This window comes from Carassius auratus, chromosome 30 (genome assembly GCF_003368295.1).
Source record: "Carassius auratus strain Wakin chromosome 30, ASM336829v1, whole genome shotgun sequence".
NCBI lineage: Eukaryota > Metazoa > Chordata > Actinopteri > Cypriniformes > Cyprinidae > Carassius > Carassius auratus.
The window spans coordinates 3,615,106-3,637,284 of NC_039272.1; the positions used below are offsets into that span (position 1 = coordinate 3,615,106).

Consider the following 22,179-nt stretch of genomic DNA (forward strand, 5'->3'; position numbering starts at 1 on the left):
AACAGCTTTTCTTTGCCCTCCATACCGTGGGAGAGAGCATGAGGTATGAGAGATTATAAAGAAAGATGAATAAGAAATACTCTGAGCTTGTAGCAGCGAGAGGAAGATAACAAGCGCTGCACTCCCAGAGGAGAACCCCACACACCCCATCCACACACTCTCCTCCTAACGCCTCCGAGAGCCCCTCTTCATCATCCGCAGCAGCGGCGACAGCAGGCAGCGAGCGCCGTCCTCTCCCTGCCTGTGTGGAATGCTAACCGTCAGCAGACATGTCAGGGGCATTGTGGGACGAGAACTGGGCGACTTTGTTTTCTCTCACACTTCATGCTACATGGCTCGCCGGCGAACGAAAACGGCACAGACAGAAACAGAGCAAACGGCAATGGAAAAGCTTGTACTGCACTTTTGCATTGTTCAAGTGTGTCAAAACCAAAGCAGTTATAATATAAACAGCTTCAGAAACTCACTGCAAAATAAGCTCACAAACATTTAGAGTACATTCAAAAATGTGATTGCAGATCTATTCGTGATTCCATTTGTTTTGCAGATATTTGTGTTAACATGTTTTATCTATGTGGTGACTCCTGGCTCAAGGCAAATTCCTTGTATATCAAACAACTTATGAAGCTATTTTTTCCCCATAGTCCTCCCTTTATTTTGTCCTTATTCTGCCCGCCAACACACAACATGCCCCACTCCTCTCAGGATCTTCAAATGCAGTTTTGTAGGGGTTTCTCTATGGTGAGGTCTGATAGCCACCCATGAAGAAACAAAACATGAAGCGGCCCATTTCACTTTTATACAACAGACTTGTCGACTTGAATAAATCCCTCATGTGCGTTAGCATTTCTGGGGTCACAAAGTCGACAGTGAGGACAAGCCACTGCTGGATCCAAACATCTTCCTGGGAGAACGAGAACGAAAGGAGAGTCACAGACATTTGTAAATGACAAGTGCCAAATATTTTTAAAGGAATATCCGTGTTACATACAACTCAATCACTATCGACAGCATCAGTGGTATTTTCATTTTTTATATGTACCTCATTTTTGTAAAAACAAACCAAATATGTAAAATAATACATGTACAAAAGAAGTCTAAGGAGCTACTGATGTACAACTTGTATTTAATCCAAAATATTCTTTTTTATGTTCTTTTCTTATTCTTATAAAATGTTCTTCGGTTGACAATTAAAAAGAACCGAAAGAACTGAGGAACAAACACTCCGTCAAATTAAATCTTGGAGAACATCACAAGCTTCTTGATAGAGCTAAAGATAATGAAGAGATAACTAATAATGTGAGCGAGGAAATGAAGAAAAAAAAGGTTCAATTTCGCTCGTCTCTGATAAGATGACCTCGTTTCGACTGCAAGATTCATATCAGGAAAACTTTTAGAAATAATCATTCATGCACGCACACACACACACACACTGGAAGATTTGCACACATATGCACAATGTGTGATAGAGAGACAAATCAGAAAATTAGGCTGAGATTAGGAAGACGAACAAGATCTCAGAGGAACAGATAACAGAAAGACAGATCTAAGGGTGTACAGTATGTGTATGTGTATGTGTATGTGTATGTGTGTGTGTGTATGTGTGTGTGTGTGTCCTGACAGGCCGAGGGAGATCTCACAGTGCGAGTCTGCAGGTAAATAGAAAAAGAGGGCTGCCTGCAGCTAGCCTGGAGCAAGTCTCAACCCTTCTGCTCTCTCATTTAGGAAACAAGGTCTCCACTGCTTCAAAATGAATATTAAACACCCGACACACACAAGCGCTGGTAAAACCACATTAAGCCATTGGCCACTGAGCCATAAGTCAGCATGCTAGTAAAAATATCACTAGACGGCCAAATAACTAAAGGTATTGCATTTGCACAAACAAGACACAAACAAGATCTATTTTCATTTCCAACACTTGTTTATTTATATCTAAACATGTCTTTGTTTGCTTTTTGACAGTGTGTCTGAGAATATTAGACCACAGAGACGTGTAAGGACAGGAAACAAGAAACCCAATCAAGCACGCAGAGTCTTTCATACTAATGCTTCTGATACTAATTTGCAAGAGAGGCTGTTAGCACACACACTCTCTTTACCCAGAGGACAGTGAGTGTGTCAGGCAGGCTATTCTAATTGATGTTAAAGGTCCCAAAGGAGCAACAATGTTAGTTTAGCACGTCGTGTACTGTCTGTCTTTCTCTCTCTCAGACACACATAAACCATGTGAATATGATCGGTGCGTCTTTCTTCACTAATCTCCTCTTTCATAACACATTCAATAAGAGATGCAGATAAATGGATGGAGAGACACAAAAGAAATGGACGAAATGCAGGGAGTTAGACGATGAGAAACATATAGAAAAGACAGAGAGTAAGACAGATGGTGAGAAATATTTATAGAAAAGATAAGAGGACAGATATATTTAAACGACAAAACCAGCCTTAAGACACTGGTGTTTTTTGTTAGCAATAACCAAAATAATAATACACTGTATGGGTCAAAATTGTCAATTTTTATTTCATGCCAAATATCATTAAGATATAAAGTAAAGATCATGTTCCATGAAGATATTTAGTAAATTTCCTACCGTAAATATATCAAAACGTAATTGCTGATTAGTAATATGCTTCGTGTTCATCTTCAGTTCTCTCTTCACAGCAGTTCAGTCAGTGTACTGTTTCAGTTAATGAATTACTCGGAGGGATTGTTAGCCACATTAAAAATGTAATTAACTAAGTAATTTGTGGATTAATGCTAACTGTGGATGCGAACCGGTTCAAACGATTCAGTCCGATTTGGTGAACTGGTTCACTAAGAAGAACCGGTCAAAGCAAATGATTCGTTCAGCTGCATTGGAGAGAAGAGTTTGTGAACGTGACTTTAATGACTTCAATATTAATCTGTACCTCACACTGAACTATGTAGCAGCTTCAGAACACTTGAAATATTTTCTCGAAAACGTTTTGATGCTTTATAATAATGTTTTTATGCCTTCCGTGTGGCTCAACAATAACACAATAGTATACACAGGATCGGATTTGGATCTGTCTCGTCTGTCCGATACCCGATCCGCAGAAAATGCCTGGATCGGAGCCGATACCCATCCCGAGTATTGGATCAATGCATCCCTAATCTCATCCAAATATTGACTGATCCTAACAAACCATACATCAATGGATCAGTTTTAAAAAATTGACACTTAAGACCGGTTTTGTGGTCCACGGTCACATATAGAGAGAAACGGAGAGAAATATACATAGACAAGACAGAAGGAGATAGATAGATTGATAGATAGACAGAGATATATGCCTATATAAAGACAGAGAGTTATAGAGATCCAGACAGACAGATATGGACAAATAAGACGGATACAGACAGATGGACAGAGAGAAAAAAGATTGATAGAGATCGAGATAGAAAGAAAAATAGACAAACAGAAGGTCAGTCAGCCAGACAGAGAGTGATTAATAAATATGAGATGGAGACAGGCAGATCTCACAGTGTGTGCGCTCATGTTCTTCATCTTCTGACCTGTCTCTCGGCCCCCAACGGAAGGTCAGTCTCCGAGTGTGATCTCATTTCCTCAGCTGCTCTGGGAGCCCTGGATCCCCTCCACCTCTTCCTCCTCCTCTCCTGCCCTCCCTCTCTACCTCCTTCCAACCCGTTCATACACCTGGGAGGCTCATGCGCCAGCTTACAGGGCATCTCGCTTTCGTCTGCCAAAGTCACGGCAACAGCCGCTAGCATACCAGGCCCCCTTCCCCACCCTGCTCTGCCCTCTATGCCAGTGGCACCCAAAGCCCTAGGATGGGCACAGAAAGAGTGGAAAGGCTGGTGGGTTCCCAGCAGTGCCCGGAAATGAGCCTTAGGGTGTGTCTGCAGGTTGCTGGCAGGGCGATCGGCCAATTGTAACCTTGGGTAGCAAAGAATACTGACTGGATACAAACAACAATAAAAAACCTCTGATTGTCTCTGCCTAGTCACTTATTGATATTAATATGAATGCTCATTGCGCATCATGGGCAATGAAAGCCCTAAATGCCTCAGAATCACTGCACAATCCAAATCCCTGCAGACACAGGGCCTGAGGGCAGCGGTCAATCAATGTAAAAAGGTGAAAAGGGGCAGATTAGAAACTAAGGCTAAAGGTGACCTTTTAGTTTGCCTTGTAAGCATGTTTAAATATCTTGTGGCAAATGTGATTTGTTTTCTGTGTGGGGACCCCTGCTGGACTGGAGGAGCAATGCACTGCTGAAACAAAGACATTCTGGCAGGCATCAGCATTTCATGACCCTTCCACAACCCTTAGCCATTAATGTGAGAACTAAAGCTCAGTCCAATTCTGACGTCTTGTCAGTATGGTACTGACTTCTGCTTCTCATATGGTTAAAATCTTTCCCAACGGGCCTTCAGAGGTGATAATCTCTATCTACCGGATTGGATGTTGTGACCCTGCAAATGATGTCACAGTGCCATATGTGCATCTGATTGGCTGCCAATGCCTGCTGTGCTTCAGGGTAGAGGGAGAAGAGTGTTGTGATTGGATGTGAAGCACTCACCTTACACAGGTGAGTGTGTATAACCAATCATGTGTAACATTAGCATGTGTAACATTCAATCTACATGAAGGAGAATAGAAAGAAAAATAAAATGCATGAAAAAGGCAAAGCAAAAAGAGGAAAAATAAACTGGAGCAAAAGAGTGGAAATAAGCAAGATTAGAAATAGTAAAGAGAAAGCAAGAGATAAAAATTAAATCATGAGCAAGAGTGAACAAAAAATAATAAAAGATAAAGAGAGAAAAAGCACCGAAAAAAGCAAAAGAGAGAGAACTACAGTGAACAAGAGGAAATAAAAGAAAAATAAATGAGTGAGAGAAAAGCAATTTAGCAAAAGAATGAGGTACAGAATTAGAAGATGAGAGTGAATGAAAAATAAAGAAAAAAAGAGTGAAAGAGAGTGAATAGAAAGAAAGAAAGAAAGAAAGAAAGAAAGAAGGAAAGTGAGACTAAAAAGAAAGAAAGAAAGAAAGAAAGAAAGAACAAGAAAGAAAGAACAAGAAAGCAATGAAATTTAAAAATCAGGAAATATAAAAAATAAACTGAGTGTGAAAAAAAGTGAAATAAAATGGAAAAGAAAGAAAACAAAGTGAAAGAGAGAAAGAAAGAAAGAAAGAAAGAAAGAAAGGGCAGGAATTAATGAAGGAGCAGGGAATATTCAAAAGAACACAAAAAAGAGAGTGAAAGAGCAAAAGAAGGTGTAAAGGAAAAAACGAGCTACGAAAGCAAGAAATGCAGAAAAGCACCCAGAATGCATTGCAGAGGTCAGTGTTGGAGTGGCTGTGATGTGTCCGGCCCGGTGCTCCTGTCCCCAGGGTGCTCAGTGATGAAGGGGATCTGCCCTCCGCTCAGACTTTCATGTGGCCATCTAAGCTCCTGGCAGACAGACGCTGGCGGGGGGCTGGACGACAGCTACAAATGTCACCCGAACAGGGAGATTTAATTAGGAACGACAAGCCCTGACGCGCAAGAGTGCCGCCACATACTCCGAGAATTTAGGCATGCTGAAAGCGAGCGGCTGTGATTTATAATTTAACTAATGCTTGGCGTTTCTTTTTCATTTCTTGGCTAGAAGGGGGAAAACTCAAAAGGCCTCCTCACTGAAGCAAATCTAATACGATATTTTTAAGGGCAGGCGGTCAACGGCTTTTTAAAAAGCACGTCGCTCGCTCTCTCTCTCTCGGTTTCTCGCTACCTCCACTTTGCAACTCGCCTGAATTTCGCTCTCGTTTTTTTGAGTTCTCTTTCTGCTCAGACAGGGAAAGAGGTGTGATAATGAAAACAACCTCCTTTCCTATCTCCCGCCTCTCTCTCTCGCCCGCTAAGCTCCATGCACTCTGGGGAAATTGATTGTCTGGCGAGGCGATCTGAGCACTCGCAGCTGATGCTGGAGCCAGTTAAGTCCCTTTTTTATTGAGGGTACAAGGCATTTTTTAATGGGAGTCGCATCAATGAACTGTACAGCGCTCAGCATCTGCATGCAGAAGGGGGCTTTTACTTTATAGTTATTTGAATACCCTCCCAACTCCTCTCGCTCTACTCATACCAGATCTGAGGAGGACAGAAAGCAGAAACTCGTCCACCTCCATCATCTCCAGACAAACTGGCCTCTCTCCGTCCAAAGCCTGACACCTGTCTGCAGCTCCAGACCAGACGGTGCGGTCCATATACACTGAAACCACAGACACTCTAATCAATGACACACACTAAGGTCTTTTACTTATTGTTATGAGCTTGTGCTCTACTGTAGCCATCTCTCAATCAAAAGCAAACGGACGCCAGGAAGAGTGAGTGAGTGAGTTTGTGAGACAGAAAGAAAAAGAAACTGTTCTTTTGCTATTGATTTCAGCCTCAGACCCCTACCGACTGCTTCTCAATAAGAAGTCTAGAAAGGAAGCGGCTAAATCCTGCTGAAATTGAAGGGAGGGAATCAATTTAAATCAAGCATGGCGGTCTCCGTCTCTTTCCTTTTTTTTTTATTTCCATGCAAAATCATTGATCGATGAAACTTCTTTATCCATTCAACATTTATACCTCCGCTTGGATTGTCAATTCATCCAACCACTACTTCATCAATCCATTTGCAGCTTTTTCAATCATCCACTCATTCATTCATTCAATCATTTACTTCTTCATCCATCCATCCGTTTGCTCATTCATTTTGAATCCATCCAAAAATGTTCATCTATCCATCCATTTCTTCACCCATCCACTCATTCATTCATTCATCCATTCTGCTCCATGCATTCATTCATCCAACCATCCTCTTTTTTATCCATTCTTCCTTCCTTCTATCCACCCACCCATCCATCATCCATCCACTTTTTCAATTGTTCAATCATCCATCCATCCGCTTCTTCATCCATTCTTTCATCCATCCATCCACTCATTCCTTCAATTATTCATCCATTCTATGCTTGTTAATCCATCTATCCACTCATTCATCTACTCATCCATCCATCCATTCACTTACTCAATCATACATTCATTCATTCATCCTTTTGCTTCTCCATCCATCCATCCGCCTGCCCATCCATGAAGGAATTCACTCACTCATTAATTTCCATTTCGCCAGTAAAGTTCTGTCACTTTCTGTTCTCAAAGTTCACTCTTTTACAAATTGTACACACACACACATTCTTAAAACCTCACAACAGAAACATCTCAGACAACGGCAGCAGGTGCCCATGGATGTCTTTCCCAAAACAGCCGTCCCTTTGACCTTTTCCTGTTTGTCAAGAAGGTGAAAGCAGAACGAGACCACGCTGATCAGAGAGCAGCAGGAGGACGATGCCATCCTATTACCTTTAAGCTGCTCTGAGCTTAGAGCTGAACCTAAGGGACAGTGGTCAGAAGTTCCTCAGCTCTTCTGCCTGTCCTCACCGTAATCAGCTTGAGCATGTGGAATACTGCCACGCCAACAAAACAGAACCGAAAGCATATGGAATGTTCTAAAAGAAGGACATCCCCCCTCTTCCTCTCTGTTCCCTCCTTTCTTCTCTCCTTCTCATTACAGGAAGAGCTCCCTCAGTTTAAGTCTAATCTGAAGCTTAAAGCAGAGCCATGGGATCTTTGGTTGGAAAAAAACAACATTTCTTTAATCTCAGAGCCTGCCAGAATGAGATTTGTCAGTCTGTACAATTCCTACAGACCCTGAACAAACATGGACGTACACATGAAAATGTACACAAATATACAGTGTGGCAACCAGAGGACCTGTTCTACATGGTTTTCTTGTGCATATGTGTGAAACCGGCTTATGGAAAATGAGCAGATTTGTTTCAGCATGAGTCTATTTGCATACAGGTAAGTCGGTAAGGACATACTCCACTGCAAATGTTTAGCTAACCTTGAGCTAGAAGACTTGAAACCGTGGCAGGGAACCTCAGGAGTAAAGTCTTTAGTTCTTGCTGATTCAATGGTTATTGAACTATGAAGACAAACACTCTACAAATGATCCATATAAGGTCAACAAGACCTTCCACAGACATTCCACACAGAATTGCACATAGACAGGTGGAGGCTGAGCTGAGTATAATGTACTAGAGCAGAGCAGGTTAAAGTTCTCCAAACTAGGGCTTTTCTAGACATAAGAGGGTAGTAGGAGGTCTGTAAAACATTTGATATTGTTATTGTCTGTAGAATACGTTATTAAAGCTGTCAAAGTTAACAAGGGCAGTAAAGATATTGGTACTCATTTATTAACATTCTACAAATTCGACAAGATTTAATTTAATTTCAAGCCACGATTTAGATTGAATGAATCTAATAATTTAGATTTATTAGATTAGAATTTTATTTCAGTTTTCTAAAGACTGGGAAAAAAAGGTAAAATAACTGTTGATAATTTATTCTATTAAGAGCAAAGCAACAGTAAAAAATAAAAATAAAAATAAAAAAGGTAAATACTTTACAGCTAATATTTGACCAATTTGCTTTAGTACAAAGAGAATATAAAAGCCAATTCTTCAATTATTCAAGAGGACGATTGTATTTCTGTTCCTCTGCAGCCAGGGGCGATTCTAGGATTTTTTCAACTGGGGGGCACAAGAGGGGCCACGATTAATACAGAGGGGCCAATCTTGTGTTGTTTGAACTGTATATCCAAATCATTTCAAGAGTTCAGTAACCTTTAAAATCAGTAATAAACAGTGATACCCTATTACATTTTAATAGCAGTTATTCACTGCTCTAAAAAAAAAAAAATCAAATACAATTTGTATTAACTTTTCACTTTACAAAAGTGAAAGAAAAACTGTAATAAATAAAATAATCCAATGTATGAATAGTGTACAACTCACAAATAATAATAATCAGAATAACATTAATAATTCATAGAAATAAATACACAATTAATTAATATAACTACTATAAATTTAATATAATTTCATAATATGTTTTTGTTTATTATGCACGTCCCATTCAATTTGCATGGCAGCAGTTGCAGTAAATTTGCATTGACGAATAAACAAAATCTACTTATGTCAAGGCTAATTAATCTTGAGCATATTGATTTAAAAATATCATATATCCATACTTTGTTAGAAAGCTACTTGTTCAAAAAGGTAGCTTTAGTTTAACATGTAAAATATGTGGATCCTATAAAACAGCAATCGCGGAGCACCATGGTGATTTAGAACGCCAACTGAATTTATTAGGAATCTACAGACGCAAATAGACTAAAGGTGTAGAAAAAATAAAGACCTATATGTGTATTTTGGACTTTTTTTCACCACAAGTCTGAAAGAAGATATGTTACTGAAGACAAACAGGCCCAAATCTCAAAATTGACCAGTAAAAAAAACGATGTTTTTGCATGTGTCCAGAGGTGGGTAGAGTACCCAAAACTTTACTCAAGTAAAAGTAAAAGTAATTCTAGAAATATTTACTCAAGTAAAAGTAAAAGTACTAGTCTTGAATAGTTACTTGAGTAAGAGTAAAAGAGTATCGGATAAAAAATCTACTCAAGTAGTTAGTTACTTTGGGTCATATATACGGAGCCTATTTTTATTTAGATATATAGATAAATGTATGTAATGTATGTGTGCGTGTGTAAATGTATATATTTCATCAGCCTTTACTGCAATTTATTATAAAACCCTGTCTGTTTACTTAAGTAACAGATATAGGTTTCATGCCATAACATATTTTTAATACGACTGACTTTATATTAAATGTGAATTTAACATTGAAAGTTAATGTGATATAAATATTGCTACTAATCTTTCATTGTTCAGAAAGAGAGCAAATAACATTAACATTATTAAAGATCATTTTCACTGACAGTCTAGATTTCAATCACTCTCAGAAACTACCATTAAAATCACTGAAACTGTTAACACTGTGAAATCAATATCTTAATTATAGATTCGTACACACATCTGGACTTTGTTGTTTCTGACGAGAGAATTCGCCAGAAAGAGGTATTCAGTCAGCGAGCGAGTGAAGGAAGCACCGGCATCTTAGCGATGACTCATCGGAACACCTCTGATTGGCCAATGCATTCAAACGAACCGTGTGTGATTGGTTATAATGCGCAACGCTGTAAAACACGTCTATCTCTGGCTCAGCGCCAGCAAGCGATCACAGATCTGAATTTAACAGCTGATGATATGACTTGCTGAACGTACTCGCACCGGTGTGATTGAATTAAAATTAATACAATCTTAATCGGCTATTTTTTGTCTTTTGGAAGCTGCATTCAACTTGACTCCCCTCTGTTATAAGCCACACACGTACAACAAACTACTGTCATAGTGGTATCGTGTACTGTAATCGAATGTAGCCCAAGTTATTACCTGTTAAACAGTAGACAGCACACGCGGTGTTCATCTAATAAGGATCTCCATCGCAAGCAAATAATAGCCTTTGCAGATTTGCTTTCAATTCAGTGCAGTTCCATAGTCCCGTTTTCAACGCTGCTGATGTTAAACGTTACAACTCTGAGTGAACCGCTTCAGACGCTCAGCGCGTTGCTTCAAGGAACTAAACGACTCCTTCAAACTGATTCATGAACCAATTCACTCGTTTGCCAATTGGTTTGATCAAGCCTTTGAACAGAATTGACTCAAAAGAATGAATCATTGGCGAATGGGCATCGCTCATTGCCCAGAGAAAAGTAGACGGCGCGTTTGGAATAAACTGAAGCATTTATAACATTTATTGCATTAAGATAAAGTAACGAGAGGGGCGTCGCTCACAGTAACGAAGTAAAAGTACAGATGAGTTATTTACTAAACTGAAAGATTATAATTTGAATTTGTGAGTGACAGACAACTAGAAATGTGGGGGCACACTGGGGGGCCAATCAGTTTTCAGGAGGGGCCAGTGCCCCCATGGCCCCTCCCCTGGCTACGCCACTGTCTGCAGCAGAGTACACTACAGTAGAGTGGAGTATAAATACTATCGGAGGGGAGAACAGACTCGAGCACAAGGACAAAAGCCAGCAGCACTCCAATCAAGGCTGCGAAAAAACAAGATGTTAACTCTTTTTGTCTAAACAATGCCACTGTGAGTGGAGCGAAGCTTCTTGGGGCATGAAATGAATGTGATGTGAACATTTCAGGGGTCATGAATGTGCTTCATCACGCTGACATAAAAAAGCTTTGTTAATAGAACAGTGTGAAAGAAGAGTCTATTGTCAAAGTTCATTTAACTCATCCTCAGTGCCTTCAGTGCCTAACTACACAGTCACATTTAATCATTCAGTCTGAGTGTTCGGTCCCATCAGAAGGAGGTAAATCTAATCTGCTGTGCCAGCAATCAGCAAGTTTGCTGTCGACCATTTGTATTTGTCATTTATGGTCAAATGAATCTAAAACCAGAAATCTAAACTCTGCTCACATTTGCGGTTGATGTGTTGCGTTGGCTCAAGACTCTTGCTGCTGCTGCAGACGGCCGTGGCGTGCTGGTGCGCAGGGTTCTGCCTCCTCTGCAGACAGGCCAGCATGACTGCGCAGACGCAGGTATGATTCTACAGCCACTGGTTTGCCGAGGCCGACCTGCAAAATGAAGAAAAAAGTAATTGTTAGTGATGTAGTCAGAATAAGCAAGATGTGCCGGAATTACACTGATTTAGATGGAAAATGGAGGTTATAGCACATACAATATTTTTTAAATTAGAAAAAATAAAAAATAAATAAAAAAAAAGTTTAATATTGAAAGTATTAATAAAATTATAAATATTTAATGTTTTTAAAATAATATAATTAATAAGTCTAAATAAAAGTATTAATACAATTACATATTTCTTTTTAAAAATATTTTAAAAACTAAATGAAAAAGTTTAAATAATAAAAGTTTCTTTATCTCTCTGTAATTGTTTGCTAAATAAAAAAAATAAAGTATCAATAAAATGATATTATTATTTTCAACAGCATAATAATAAAAGCATTAATAAAATTATAAAAAGTTTAATTTTAAATCACAAATACAAATTAGTGTAAATAACAAAAGTAAAATTACATTTGTTTAAAAGCATAAATAAAAATAAACCTTTAAATATTAAAACTAATCAATAACATTACAATTGTAAAAAAAAGTATAAATAAAATAATAAATATTAAAAGTATTAATAAATAATTATTTTCAAAAATATAAATAAAAATAATGAAATAAAAGTGTAAAATAAAATAAACTTAAATAGGAAAAGGATCAGGAAAAGGCAGATTCAAACTTGCATGTGTCAGAGCACAAGCACCAACCGCTAGGTCACAGCTCAAATGTGTATACGTATTCTTTTTATTCAGTTCTTCAACTCACACCTGTGAAGCACAGGACGAGGACACACACACACACACACAGACACACAGAAGTATGTAGGTTTAATGCTGCTCCAGCTGCCTCTCAACTCCGTGGACTGAATTACAAACACACACCTGCTGCATCACATGGAAATCCAGCAGCCCCGTCCTTCCTGGCCATCCCTCAGCACACATCCATCAACAGCCTATCACTTCCTTCAGTCACAAGAGGAATAAAGCACCCAACACTGCTCACAACACACACGGTAAGAACAAAACCCTGCGTTGACCTGCTGAAACACTTCCGAGGTGTTTTTCTTTTTCTTTTAAATGATGCAGGTGTCAAAAGAGAGCCTGACTGCAGTTCAGACAGTGACTGGGATGGTGTTTTGCCCAAAAAGATCTCGAGGCAGTTTCCAGGAGTTTCTGCTTGGAGTGTAAATGTCCGTATTGTGTGTGGGTGTATGTGGAACATGCTGATGAGTCGGGAGGTGGGGCAAATGCCAAGCACACATCAGGGCCAGTGACGGGTGTAATCAATCTCCCCCCGGGCCATAAATCTCTGGCTGCATTCCTGCTCTGCCTCCCTCCATCTTCAGCTCTTTCGCTCCAGAGGAAGAGGAGAAAACAGGGAGCGCTGCCAGACAGGAGACACAGGAAACAGCAGCTCTGTTGGAGAACGTGTTATAGGACCATCTGACCACGTTTTAGGCGGCACTGCCACCCACCAGCCAACTCTCAGACTAGCAAAGACAGTCTAATGGGAAGTTAAAGGAACAATCCTGCTAGAGTAACTTTAGGAGAAATGCCCTGTTCAAGGGTTCCAACTTGCAAGCCCCAATGGAACTAGATCAGGACTTTGATTTCAGCACAAATCTGAAAACATGTCAAACTTTGTTTTACAGCACATCTGATTGCCAATCGTTAAGCATCTATAATGATGTCCTAGACATCAAAGCTAAGAAAGGTGACAATTTTGGTTTAGTTTTTCTAAAATATGCTATATTACCAAATGTGTAAACTTCACAGAGGTTAGATAGCAAAACTTTTTATTGAAACATTGAGTGCTTTAACTTTGGCAGCCCTAAAATTCTAAAAACAAAATAAAAATTGAATAAACTGAATCTAGAAAGCTTTTGAAGAAAAAACTACAATAAAACCATCAGTCATCGAGTGAAAACTAAGTAAAATAAAGACAGATAAAATGGAAATAAAATAATGATATAATAACCTTGGTGAGATGTTTAATATGGCTTTGCTAAGTAGGTAGGACATGTTCCTGGATCAATATCCTTGTTGTTCTGGAACAGCATTCGTATCAACCAATCAGGTCTTAGGATTAGGCTTACAGCTGGGGTTAAGGGCTTGTACAACATTCTTACCCCATCATCCCCCTGATTGGTTGGGTTCTGGGTTCAACTAGGGCTATAATTTACAGCTATGTTATGCAGCACCAACAAAAGATCTAGGAACATGTAATACTTGGCTAAATCAAGTCGTGCCAGAGGGCAACTGTGTAAATTACAGCTCTTTAGGTGGTGACGTGATTAAACTGAAGCAGGAACATCTTGAAGCTCAGCAAGAACGTCTTGACAATCCTTTACCACCCATCTTGTCAGTCAGACTTTCAGAGGGAACGAATCTTAAACTGAAAACATGCAATCCAAGAGTGTGCTGAATCGCTCCGTTTTATCGACATCTGAAATCTGTGTTATTTAAAGATCGCAGCTCATCGGTAAACATCTCTCTCTCATTCTCCTCAATGGTTTTCTGTCACAGCGGGGGAATGGATTAGCCCTTCCTGAGACTGTGTTTCCAAAAATCTGCATGTGAATGCAAGCAGATGATGAGGGACTGAGCAGAGAATGAGAGCGAGACCGACAAGCGACACAGGTCTGTCTGTCTGCCTGTCGATATTTATTTATAGCAAACAAGCATGCGCTTTGAAATTGTGCAGCCACGTCAGCTAACATGTGCTTATCAATGCATTTGAATAAACCAACTGCAAAACCAATAAAATCTCCACCACTATACATGCAATCCTCATCGTTCTCTGCCTTCTCTTCAAGATTTCCGCAATATCACTTGTGTGTGCTTCCTGAGATATGAGCCACATTACATATTTGCAAATTCTCGGATCGCTGTTATTTAATAAAACTAGAGGCTTATAAGGGAATGATCTTCATGCAAACAGTGCGACTGAACTCTTGCACCACTACAAGAAACTTGTGTGCACGCATGGCTAAAACCATGACAGCATGGATTTAGTTTGATGTTATTTAGCATGTGATTTTCATCTTAAGCCTTATAGCCACACCGACTTCATAGACATCCCTCCTGAACATCCTGGAGTTAAGTCCCTTGGTTAGGGTAAAGGTTTAGATTCAGAGAGCTCAGACTTAATAAAACAGGGTTCAGTGCAACATGACTTTAAAACCAAATGCATCTCTATGAACCACATTACAATTCACAGTGAAATTTGTTTTAAACACTGTTAAAAAGATTATGAAGTTTTATTTAGCACTAAAATCACATTTAGAAATGCATACATTATACTGTATACAGTCTTAAATAATTATAACTGAATTTAAAATGCATAGCATAACAATGAATTGGTAAGTGTTATAATGTATTTACTGGTTATAATTATTAATGAGACTGTACAATACATTACAAGGCATAATTCATGGATTACAACTACTTTTATAATGTGTTATACATAAAAGCTTAACCTTTACTTTTAACAGTGTTATTAATTTTACTGTACAAAGGTTTCAATCTTTGCGTTTAACTATTAAGTGAGTCTAAAGGTAAATTCAAATTCAAAAACTGGATAAAGGAGCATATGCATTTAAAATATCCTATTAAAATATAACATATTAAAATTAAGCACTATAGAGTCTAAAATTAAAATTTAAAACCTTAAAAACAATTATTTTAAATTCTAAAAGTTAGTTTATGTAGTATGTAAAAATGGATATTAATTTTAACACCCCGACCTTTAAGCGTGCACTGGATGGAGTCAAAGATAATGTAAAATTGTGATTTTAGATTATAAAACTATTCTATAAAATAAAAAAAAAGGATGATACCTGATATGATTCATATGCAGTTTCTGCCAGTTTTTCTAGGGCTAAGATCTTGTTTTACACAACTGCAAGTGTTCTGTTTGACTGCGATTGGGTGGCTTTCACACTTTCAGTGTGAAGTGACAAACTACAATAAAACTTTTTAGGACAAAGACGCTCTGAAATCTCCGACTGAGACATGCAGCTTAAGTCAAAGTACCCCATGCATAAATCAGCTTCCGTAATGAAAGTGCTTTTGAACCTTTAACAATATACAGTTTCAGGTAGACACGCACTTAGTTTGTCTGATGCATGCCGAGATCTCTGGCGAGTGAATTAACCTCACGCTGGCCTGAGCCCCCTGAATTCTCTGAAGTGCACTTCTGTGGGAGAGCCGAATAGATCGATAGACTGGAAAGTAAGTGGAAGGTGAGAACGAAAAGAGGTGTTAGTGAGGATAAAAGAACCTAAGACAAAAAGCATGATGGCTAAAAGCTGATTTCCTGTCTTAGAAAATCCTCCATTATGACCAATACAGGCTCAGCCTATAGGGAATGTATGTAAAGGAGGGAGAAAGAAAAAAAGGTTTTGCATTTATCTGCGAAAGACAAGGGGACGGAGAGGAGGGGGGCTTCTCTTCCTAATTGAATGGTGACCTGCCAGCTCGGTGTGAGTGTGTGTGTGTGAGACAGAGAGCCCCATGCAGTGCTTTTAAAAGGCCTGTGCGTCTCCACTCTTAATAAGCCCAAACAAGTTAATCCAATCGACACACCCAGACCCTTTTCTTCAGCTTTAACAAGCAGCCACTACAGTTCCCCATAATCCCTCACACACACGGCACCGCTGAATGGAAAGCAATGAAAGAGCCCATTAGAGGGACAGACAGAGTCCCCGACCCCTTAACTTCGCTACACAGCACACACACACAATCTTAGACACTCAACACTATTATATAAAAACCACACACACAAACATGCAGAGTATAAGGCAAAATCGGAATGACACACACACACACACGAATAATGCAACAGGACAAGGACAAACGAGGATGCAAAACACACACAGACAAGCAAACAATCCTTCAGAGAGGACAGGCACAGACTTTGGGACATAAATCCAACGACTGTTAACAAGACACACACAAACACACACACTGGAGACCCGGCGCTTCCTAACGACACATGAATGCAGGAGAGGACGTAAAGCCCATGGAGCGCAAACAGTCCTGCTGACAACCAACAAACAATATACGCAAGTGTTTCCACTATACATACAGTTTCATTCAATAGCTAACAATATTCACACACAATATCCACATCTGCTCCATTCCAGGGTCAGACACGGGTCAAACACTGTTGCAAGCATAAGCAGATGGAAGATGGTTTATCTTGCCGCACAAAGAATGAACATTTCTTCAAGCCAAATAATGGCCTGTGAGCAGGAGTTGGCTGATAATATATGATGAAGTCTATTTCTGTCACAGCACGCCAAAACTCACACCTGTTATCTGGAATCATGCTACAGTAAGCCCGCATTTACACTATCACATCGATGGCTGAAGCACCAGCTAATTGACCGCTGAGACAAAATGCACACACACACACACATATACATACATATGTGTGTGTGCAGGGCTTATTTTCTTCTAACAAGGCATTTACATACAACCAATTGGAAAAGACAGATTGTACAGCCCAAGCGAAGAGAGATCACACATCTAAAAGACACATCAGAGCAACTGATTGTTTGTTAAACTGTAACGATCCACAGAAAAGAGCAGCTAAACTAAAAAAAAAAATTAAAACCAGGCACACTGCTGGCCATCACACCGTTCATCACACATCTGAACTCATTCACATAACACAAGGACCCCGTTTAGGATTAACACTACATGAAAACAATGGTCTATTATATGCACAGCACCCCCACCCCCTAAAGGCATTCATTTGTTGTGTGAATATTCAAGTGTCTTCTCTTGCCGTATTTTGTTCATTGTTTGTGCTGTTTGATCACAGCCTGAGGGACTGAAGTCTGAAAAATGAGCCGTTGTTGGTCGAGGGATTGAGAAAAAGATAAATATGGATATTATACACACTGACATTGAGTTATGATGAATAAAAACCTAACGTACCATCAATAATTCAAATCCATAGAAAATAAATGAAGCTAAAAAGTTTGAACCTCTATATACTATATCAGTGTTCTCTGAGGACCCTCAAGAGTATCCCAGAATGCACTTGCAGGCATGCTGACATTAATTCCAATTACCATTACCACTGAGTGAAGGACAATCAATTGCTGGGAAGCAAGCACAAAAGAAGTAGCAACCATCTTCATGTTTCATGAACATTTTAAAATGAAATCATGTTTTGGAGGCAAAAAAGGGTCAATATTTTGAGATCTGTCAGGTGTTTTAATAAGGTTGGCCACCACTGTATATATCCCACTGAGATAATTTTAATAAGAAAAAAAATGTTGTTATGACCCAATAACCCAACCACTTTTTCATTCCCTCCCACTGAACCTTCAGAGCTTAAACATGTGCTGGGATGTGCACACTCAAATATATATGCTTTATCAGACATCGCTTCCTCTGAGATTATCATTTTCCTGTCCAATAATCAGAGAGCAAGTGAGAGAGAACGAATAACGGCCCTGTCCTGCCCCAGTGGCAGGAAATATCTGGCACATTCCATATCACACGGCCGTCCTGATAAAGACCCGCGTTATCATTCCCCTTCCGATAGATATGAGGTACTGAAGGTGAGGTATGCATGTAATTTAACGTGCATGTGAAGGTCACAAGAAAGTCTGAAAAGTCTCAGATATGCATACAGAAGTCTTCAAGGAAAAGTATCCCACTCATTGCTGCCGAGACAAAGCTGCTTTGCAAAATGTCATACAAAGCAGGACGCTTCCAAACACACACACGACTCGGCCATGTGACTCTCAAACCAATGTCATATTCTCCCAGAACATTAGAGGGTTTCGTCCCCTTTGCTGGTCTTACAAATAATTTTAAATCGTCGCTGACAGCTTGACGATCATGAGGTCAAGTGAGGCTTGGGAGATTCATCTGAGACTGAGTTTCTGATCCGATGAGGTGGAAGAACTCCACTTATTCAAGAACACTGTTTATCCTGAGGATGATGCACATAACAAACACTAGGCCTGAAACCTCTCACGCAGACTCTCCAGAAGAGGTGCAGTCATGCAAAACCCTGCTTATGATGAGACGTGCCCTCTGACCTTCTCTCTCTCTCTCCAGCATGACACACACACACACACACACACACACACACACACGTCCCTAAGCAGAGTTCAGCATCTTAAATTACTGCCTGCCCTTTCCCTCTGTGTGCTGCCCTCCTCTCCTGACCCCTCCGCTTGGCTGACGGGGAACTGTTCATAATTAAATGTTAATCAAAAAAAAAAAAACCTTTCCTTCTTCCTAGCTCTCGCTTTCTCTCCCCCACATTTTTAGGAAGAGATCTAGTTAGAGATTGCATTAGCATGAAAAAGAAGGCTGGTAATTGTCTTCACCCAGTGGAGTGATCTGTAGCTCGGTGAGCAGAGAAATCTGAGGATTAGTTAAAAAAAATAAAAAAATAAAAAGGCAGCGGCTCTATCTTTGCTCCGAGCGCAGATGCTGCCCACAGTCTCCGATTAAATTACACTGTGAAGAGGATGTGGCCACTGACTTAAAAAATTAAATAAAATAGACCAGCGGGAGACTAAAGCTCGACCTCCGTTTTAACTGCCGAGCGAATCCACAAACCCTTCATCTTGCTAATCTATTAATATGCATTTCTGCTGAAAACGAGGGAAGGGATTGTGTTGGCGGCACGGTGTATTAAAGGGGTTATATATCCCAAAATCATGCCTTAAGGCCCTACTGCCCTCCTTTAATCCCGGGTGTCACATTTTAGCTTGTCTGCTCACAGGATTCACACTTCAAACACACATACACCCAGAGGGCAAAAATAGTGCTCAAAGGTTGCTCTTTTAGAGCTCAGGAGACTTCATGTTCTCAGTTGTTTTGTTCAAAGAAATAGTTCATCCAAAAATGAAAATCATGCCCTCCAGCGGAGCTCACGAATCTCATTTGCACATGCGCATATTTCAGGCTTGGAGAATTAAGACTGTTGCTGCAAGTTTGATGTAAATGATAACAGAAGTCATGTATGTTGAGACACACCATGTCTTAATATCCAGAACTGCAAATTAGATTTGAGCACTTTCATGTTATTTTTGGGACCAGAATTCCTCAAAATGTCTCCTTTTGTATTTTGTAGATGGTTAATTGATTTGAATTTTGTGTGCACTATTCCTTCGTCTGAGAAGTTTCTCTTAAAACATAAATGAGACATAATTATTAACACACACTAGAAGAAGAGAGCTTTAAAAAAGAAAAAATCAATAGATCAGCGCTTTTCATAATGAGTCACAATTGGATGCTTAGCAAGTACACGGAAACTGTGTAGAATAAATATAAAAAAAAAATTAATAAAAAAAAATAAAAACAGAAAAAAAATGTGCATTCATAAGCTATGTATTAAATAAAATGTAATATTTCAGTATAGCATTAAGGAAAATAAAAATGATTTTAAATGGGTTAAAATTGGGAAAAAATAATGAGGATTTCATTTTTTTTTACTAAATTAATATAAAAAGATTCAAGTGAATAAATGAAAAATAGAATGATTAAAAACAATTCTGAAAAATACAATAAAAAACATTTCACAGTATAAATGAGTATGAAAATATCTAGCGGACTTTAATATTTTCTGAAAGAGGGAACGTTACAACTGGATCATAATGTCTGGTGGGCCATCGATTACCCCACACCTGACGTACATAAAAGACCCAGATGCTAGAAGATTTTGATAAATATTTACAGTCATACTTAAAACACATATTTTCTTGTAGTTCAGCTATTACAGAGATCTTGGTACTCACCGTCCATTCATTTTGTCTTAATGCCTCTAGCTTCCACATACATCAGCGACGAGAAAAAGTACTTCCACCTCCAAGGCAAACTTCAGCCGGCCAATAATCTAATATTTCATAAGCTCCTTTATTACTCCTCGCAGACTTCCTTGAGATGAAACATTTGCCCTGCGAGCAGTGACTCGCTGTGGGATTAATGGCGGTGTCAGGCAGGAAGTTAAGGACCGGCAACTGACCTTCTCTTCTGCCCAGATCTCAACGCACAATTAGCTACATCCACTGTACCGTGGAAGCCCACAACAGAGCTTCTCGGTTTACCGTTTACATAGGAAATAACAGGGCAGAAGGGCGATTCACACGTGTCTAGAATGTTTGTAAAGACCTTGAGAAGCATTGCAACTTTGAATTTACCATAAATAGACCACAAAAAAGGATCTGTTTGTATGGCAAGCACAGCGTGTGTCCCGACGGTGGGGTAAGCAGAGCTGACGAGAGATTGACAGATTGAGTGTACAGGATACGGGTGAGGAGGCTTTGTGTGGAGACATACGACTCCCTCTCTGATCGGCAGTCCCTGACCTTCCGATGCACGCTCCTTAACTTCCTCATTAAGCTGTCACACGGCCTGCCAAAAACAAACCAGAGCTCAAAACATATCTCCCTCCTATTCAACCACACAACCTGCCTCCTAAAACAAAAAAAGCAGAGACAATCGAACCACTGGATGGCTGGATCGGTTTTCAGCATCTCTGCTTGCCCTGCTTTGTAAATGCGCTCAATACTTGCAACGATTAAACTGACCGTCCCGTCTAGCCATAGACAGTCTGTCTCTCCGTCCACAGCAATCATACCCTATTAGAATAATGATAAGATATCCCCGTCTCCTTTTCTTTCCCCTTCCTCTGTGTCTTCCTGGTCGGGTCTCTGATAGACATTAATTCCGGTTTCATCTATAAAGCCAAGCTCATGCATATTTAACAGAATCTATTACTTTAGGATTAAATTATAAAAGACTGTCCCTCTTAAATTTTTTATAGTTTGCATAATTGGTTGCAGGGTGCAAACGGGACCTCAAAACCCCCAGTTTATTAAGAAAATTTAAATGAAAGAGGCCAAGACACACAGAAGCAACTTGAAGACCTTCAGAAGTCTGTGCACACAGTGTGTATACAAACTAACAAACAAACAAACAAGCAAACAAATAGTTCAGCCACATTAAATCGACCTGACCCTACAGGAAGAGATTTGAATTGGTTTCCAGGGCTCAAGGGACCCCTCACAGCGACAGGACACCTCCATAGAGGATGGACTAGATTTCTGACAGCCTTCAGTCTGAACTGAGATTTGGATGACAAGTGAGAAATTTAGCCTAAGAAATGATTAAAGCCTGTGAGCATCACATTTCATCATGTCCACAACACCATAAAAGGGGCTTTTCATTTCGCACTGACAGTGATTTACAGTGAAAAAGCCACCGAAAGTCACTCGTTTTTAGTGAGAGTTAGTATATTGCATTGATTTGGGTAACAGCGAATGTGAAAAAAGTTAAGAAAGGTTCCACTCAATGTTCCGCTCATGCAAATGAACCATGTAGAAATATACAAATTAAATGATATTCAGAATTTAATTGAGACTTAAATTCTAATTTAATTGTTCGGTGAAGAAATTTAAGAAAATGCAGAACTGCTATTTGAATGCAAGTAGAATTTCAATTCATTTAAAGTTTTGAACTTTCAAAATTTTAGAAAAAAAAACAGTTTATAGGTGAAGAGTTGAACAGACAATAGATAGCAAAAGATAGAGTGATAGATAGATAGAGATAGATAGATAGATAGATAGATAGTTACAGAGATC

General features: G+C 39.3%; 1 protein-coding gene across 1 annotated transcript in view; it reads right to left on the reverse strand.

Annotated features, from left to right (window-relative positions):
- Positions 1 to 22,179, reverse strand: part of LOC113048911 (protein FAM222A-like) — a 56,052-nt gene that overhangs the window by 13,464 nt on the left and 20,409 nt on the right. The window contains exon 2 of the mRNA XM_026210878.1: positions 11,409 to 11,566. Coding sequence (XP_026066663.1) covers positions 11,409 to 11,514 — 106 coding nt within the window. The 5' untranslated portion in view covers positions 11,515 to 11,566. The remainder of the gene's footprint in view (positions 1 to 11,408; positions 11,567 to 22,179) is intronic.